Source organism: Diadema setosum, chromosome 2, assembly GCF_964275005.1.
Source record: "Diadema setosum chromosome 2, eeDiaSeto1, whole genome shotgun sequence".
Classification (NCBI taxonomy): Eukaryota; Metazoa; Echinodermata; class Echinoidea; order Diadematoida; family Diadematidae; genus Diadema; species Diadema setosum.
The window spans coordinates 42,379,497-42,385,387 of NC_092686.1; the positions used below are offsets into that span (position 1 = coordinate 42,379,497).

Genomic DNA, 5,891 nt, shown 5'->3' on the forward strand with positions numbered 1-5,891 from the left:
GGCCCCCTCACACATGAGCGAATTGCTGATGACTTGCGATGGCTGGCGAAAGTTTTCAATGGTAATTGATAGCAAGTCATATTTACCCTTCGTGTTTGGGTTCGTACACCTTCTGAAATAACAGTTGCGATTATTCAAATTCGCACGGGATTTTTGAACATGTTTAAAATTTCCCGACGAATTGAAAAATCGTCTGTCATTTGCATCTCTTATTTAGTCTGTGGTAATCCTTCGTTTATCGTTCGTGTGCTATTGTCACGCATAGTCCCTCATCGCGCTTTTGCCAAGGTGGACCGATCTCGAAAGAACCCTAAACGAAGCAACACGATGACTAAATATGACTTGCGCATAGAAACGAAGATACTATGACAAACGTAATTTCGCTTGTCATCTTCTATGCGAAGGGAAACTAAGATTGACTTTTACTAATTAATTTGAAAGGCGATGCATACACGAAGACAAGTCTAAGAGATACTATGACAAACTATGGATTGCGATGTGATACGAATACGAACGAATGACCTGACGCTGAGCTGCTCTCTGTGACCAGCCACTCACCGCGCTACTCATATATAAACATTCCACCCGAAAGTTTCAACGTTTCTTCAGAAAAATGGAAGATGCAGCCCGCCTCAGAGTCCAGTATTTACTCGCAATGGCTCAGAATGAAGTTATACATCAGCAGCTGAACCTACACCAGTTCATCAGAGGCCGCTTCAGATGGAGACGAGGCTTCAAACAACGTCGTATCTGGAGAAGGACGTGGCTGAACCCTGCCAGAAGAAGGGCTTTTGGAATCTACGACCAGCTGTTGGTTGAGCTCCGAAGAGAAGACCCTTCGAATTTCAAGAAATTTCTCTGCATGCCCCCTGAACTCTACGATGAAATCCTGGAGAGGGTCAGAGGAAGAATCAGGAGGCAGTACACTTGGTACAGGGAGCCGCTAGAAGAAGGTCTCAAGTTGGCAGCTACTCTCCGTCATCTTGTGTCTGGCACCAAGTACTCCGACATGCAGTATGGGTGGAGGGTGCCTGAAAACACCCTATCTGTAGTGGTGAGGGAAGTGTGTCAGGCCATATGTGACGAGTATGCAGATGAAGTCATGACAGCCCCTTCAACCCCTGATGGATGGAGACAACTTGCTGGTGGATTCTATAAGCGGTGGAATTTTCCCCACTGTGTGGTAGCTACTGATGGCAAGCATGTGGCCATCAGAAAGCCTCCTCTGTCTGGCTCGTTATACTGCAACTACAAGGGCTTTTTTAGTATACTCCTGTTGGCTGTAGTGGACAGTGACTACAAATTTGTCTGATGCAATGTTGGTGGTAGGTATGATACAATAGGGGAAAGGGGGTAGGTCGAGTCAATTTAGGGGTACGTCAGATTTGTTATCACCTCACCTCCATTGTTACTATTTCAATATCTATTTTTTGCTAAAATGATAGCGTTTTTCCCATTCGTCCCCCTTCGTCCCCATACATTCGCTCAGGTGTGAGGGGGCTTTAAGGCTAAAATAAGATCTTGGGCTTAAGGCACATAATTGACTAGTCAAAATTAGAAGTTCATAACTTCAACAGCTCTTAAGACACGATCTTGTAGATTACGACGTGGGTGTCACGCATGCTAGAAATAGAAAGAGAACAGCTGAATAAGATGTCTAAAGAACTTCAGCAATTGCATGGAGAAGGAACAAATTATCAAAGGCATATTATACTATTTTAATATCTACGAAATATAATTATTATCTCACATGTACTGCTGGAAGATTTCTTGTCGGACCTTCCCCGAGAGAACCATTCCTACTTCCAGGCGTTGGTACACTGTCTGGCATCTTGCAAATTAGCTTTTCGCTTTCCAAGATTTGGACTACACATTTACCGTCTCCGCCGACAAAGACTTGCACATCGTTTTCATTGCTGGCCAGGTCAAGATTACCTCCCTAAAAGGCATAAATTGTGGATGGAAGGGAAAGAGATAACAGAAAGCGTCTTTTCCTCCCTTCTGTGACATGCCAACCCCTGCTTATGTCAAATATGCAGTGGAAAACAAGATGCTAATATAAGGAGAAAAAATATCTAAGAGGTACTTCCAATTTGAGATAACATAACTTTAACATTCATAAGCGTAGATTGCGTTTACCGACAAGGTCATTCTCATAATGTAATTATTGCAGTGTACAATAAAGGATGCAATGTTGTGCAATGACGTCATACTCTGCAAGGTCATTCTCATAATGTAATTATTGCAGTGTACAATAAAGGGTGCAATGTTGTGCAATGACGTCATATTCTGCAAACCTGAAATTCAGATCGATGAAAGGTGGATTTCTTTATGCGTTCTTCTTTCTCCTCTTTAAAATGATTTAGCTAAACATTGTTTTTACTGTCCAATATGTAGTCTGTATTGTTTCCCAAAATGAGTTGAAAAAAGTGTATTATTCTCTATTTTCAATCTTGCTGTGAAAATACAGATTGGTTGATTGAACTACGGAAGATCATGATTTCTGGGGGGGGGGGGGGGTTTCTTGCATTTTCTTGGCACATCAATTTGACCAAACTTTAAACCCTATGGAAGCAATTTCAGAGACGAATCTTGAATGTGAAAGGACAAAACACAGTTTCGTTCCCAAGTATAACATGCATTTGACACGAAAAATTGAAGAAAAATATATGTGTATGGCATTTCGTTAACTTAATTTCCATTAGCAATGCTTACATTAAGTTCTAGCAAGTTGTTTTTAGGCAGAGAGAAAATTGAATCTGGTCCATCAAACTTGTAGTAGATTGGATCTGGGACGTATGTGATGGCATCGTCCCAGGTGATGACAAAACCATCAAAGTCAAATTGTAAGGAAGCCGTAAGACCATCCTCAGTCTGTCTTCTTCTCCGTGATGCCATGTCCCCAGGATACGGCGGCGAGGGATAAGTAAGGATAGTGGCACTGCCATTACCATTACAAATCTGAAAATAAAGACAGATAGAATAAAGAATTCCATGTTCAGAATATATGTTACAGCCTTGGCCTACAGGACAAAAAATTAAATACATAGCGCCTAGAACTGCAAAAAATATGTCATTTTAAAAGTCCTCTGGCTATGAATAAAACAAGCTTGATTGGGATTCTTGTTTCTGTCATGGATCAAAATGTGTCATTTAGATTGACAAACTCAAATTTTCAAAGTGTGTCTTACCTTGGAGAATAATATTTTCTCTACCTAATGTCAAAATTTGGCAGCTGAAAGCAAAACTGAAATTGAAGTTTTGCTTGACCATATTTTTTTTTAATTGCGTATGTGCTGATTCAATGGGAAATCTATACAAGTGCAGAGCACGCTTGAGTGACCCTGATCTTTCAAACCCTTTTCTCCCTTTTCAAGGAAATTGCACCTCTCTCTTATTTTCTCTTTCTAATAAAATGGGTGAGGATAGAAGCATTTTCACAAGTGATTTCAAAGCGAAGAGCCTACTATTCTAAACAACGGTGAAAAGTGACAATTCATATTGGCACACTTGTGGGATTTGAGCTGGGATGTCACATATACATACGTAATGCGAATAATTCGTAAGCAATAATGTACAGACCGCTGATGTCTCTGCTTCAGAAGTGAGTGATACTGCCTTGATGACTGGCATCTGAATCAAGTCGAATCTTTCTCCATAGACGGTTATATTCAGACCTCCCCTAAATGGATAAAATTACGTATCTAATATACAGTGTACATACATTATGCTATTGTTAAGGTGCTAGTTGTGAAAATTATTAGTAAGTATTGAGAATCTTTAAAACCTGTCTTCGTCCCATTACGTGAAAAGCATTCCCAAGTTATGCATCGGAATAATTATAACTACCATAGCTTCAGCCAATCAGCTTCAATATACATGTACGTTTGTGGCTGATTTTTATTTGTATTTATAGCAAGTGACAACAAAAGGAAAGTCATATGCTTGTAAAGGCATTAACTCAATTTGTGCCGCGCCTAATGAAGGTTAATCAACATGACATTGCCACGAGGTAAGTTTAGGTTTTCCCTGTCAATTTCGCGGTTTTTTTTTTTTTTTTTTTTAAGTCCAATTCCTTTTCTGCATTAAATTTAGCAAAACTAGGCCTTGATGACATGTTTGGCATTCCAACTTAATATCTCTTCATTAAAATTCATTTTGGAGCATTCATACATTATAACATCATTCTAATTAACACTTTTCAACTGAAATTTCCCCATTGTTCATTCAATATAGAATGATATAGTCACGTGATCACGTATGTGCTGCACTCGTTCATTCGAATTCATTTTGGGGCATCCAATTTACCATTTACTGCAATCGATTTTGCAGACATGTTGATGCTTTAGGTCTTTCTTTCTTTCATCATAATCATTGTTTGTTAGCATCGTTCACATTTCATTATTTTTTTCGAGAATGAACATAGAGTACCTGAATACCCTTTTTACGAATCCGAAAGCCAATAGTGCAAATCTCATTGATCGATTTCATGATAAATTGACCGCACAAGTTGCAATTTTGAAAGACAGAGTGTGCGATAAATGGAATGACAAAAGTGCAAAATTGGCCGGAAAACCTTATACTATCTGTGTATACTGTTTAGTAGCAACAGGAAAAAAAGGGGGATTTGATGTGTTTGTTGGTTAACATGTTTTCTACTATGGTAATAAAACTCAAGGAATCCCATTCAAGAGTCTACAGGTGAAATTGACAATTCCACCATGCTGATCCATTGTGTGTACTTGATATGGAGTCTTACTTACGACATAATTGACCGTGTCCTGTCCAAGCGAGTAATAACTGGGTTAGGCATGAAGGTAAACACATCAACTGTTGTCAGCTGTGTTCCATCAAAGGTCATGGTCAAAGTGTAACTACCCACTGAAGATTCTGTGGTTGTACAAGATGTTTCATTTGATCTACGAGCACTGTGGAAAAAAAAACATAAATATTTCTTAATTTCTCTTTTTGCCGTTACAATCCATAAAATGCCATCAGAATATATAATCTCAAAAAGACCAAATGAAAAAGAAATAAATGGAACGGATTTGAATTCATCACTTTCTGCTCACTGGGCTATAGGACATTGCCGACTTAAGTTGAAGCCAGTTCAGAAGAGTGACGCTGTTAATTTGGAATAAATGTATACCCAATGCCTAACCTCATTATTTCACCTCCATTGTCGTCATTCCATCTCTTTGATAAAACAGTTATGAATGAAGTTGATTTTTGTGTATGTGTGCAATAGACAGATCTTTGTTTGTTCCGGTTATTATTTTCTTTTCTTTTTTGTTTTGTTTTGCTCATGACAGCTTGATAATGAAGTCAGAACATGTTACTCTATGCCTCACATCTATTTCTTTCTCAAACGCACACGCACACACAAACAAACAAATTCTCCTCCGTGAAATCAATGATGAGAGTATTTGTGTACACTCAAGAATTTCTGACATGAGGAGGCTGTAAATTTGTAATTCTCTTCACATACACGTAAACAGACAGGATGCAGAAACTTTGCCAGATTTGGCAATGAAAGTGCACAAAAAATGAAAGGGCTGATAACATCAATTTCCCTTATTGTTGATAATAAAACAAGTAATAATTTCACCTATTTACACGTCTCTCATTCTTTTATGATAACTCATACAAAATAATACATTTGGTCACTACTGCATTCAGCAATTTGTTTTTATATATAATAGTACTTATTAGAAATTAAAGCAGTGCATCCTTTACAGAGCTTATTAACATAGTCATATTTGATTTCAAGAGCAATGAATATGCCAAGGTAGAATAAGCAAATAAGACACGTTCCTCATCTACTTGCTAGTTGTCTCAAAGAGAAAGATTTATTGCAAAAACCTGGTCACATGCGGCTTTCCAATGTTAAC

At 38.4% G+C, this 5,891-nt stretch overlaps 1 protein-coding gene across 1 annotated transcript in view; it reads right to left on the reverse strand.

The window, feature by feature from the left end:
* Positions 1-4,813, reverse strand: part of LOC140245997 (plexin-A4-like) — a 109,591-nt gene extending 104,778 nt beyond the window's left edge. Inside the window, exons 1-4 of the mRNA XM_072325448.1 lie at positions 4,764-4,813; positions 3,583-3,682; positions 2,716-2,961; positions 1,751-1,939 (exon numbers count right to left, since the gene is read on the reverse strand). Of these exons, the coding sequence (XP_072181549.1) occupies positions 1,751-1,939; positions 2,716-2,961; positions 3,583-3,682; positions 4,764-4,813 (585 nt within the window). The remainder of the gene's footprint in view (positions 1-1,750; positions 1,940-2,715; positions 2,962-3,582; positions 3,683-4,763) is intronic.
* Positions 4,814-5,891: the final 1,078 nt, after the last annotated feature.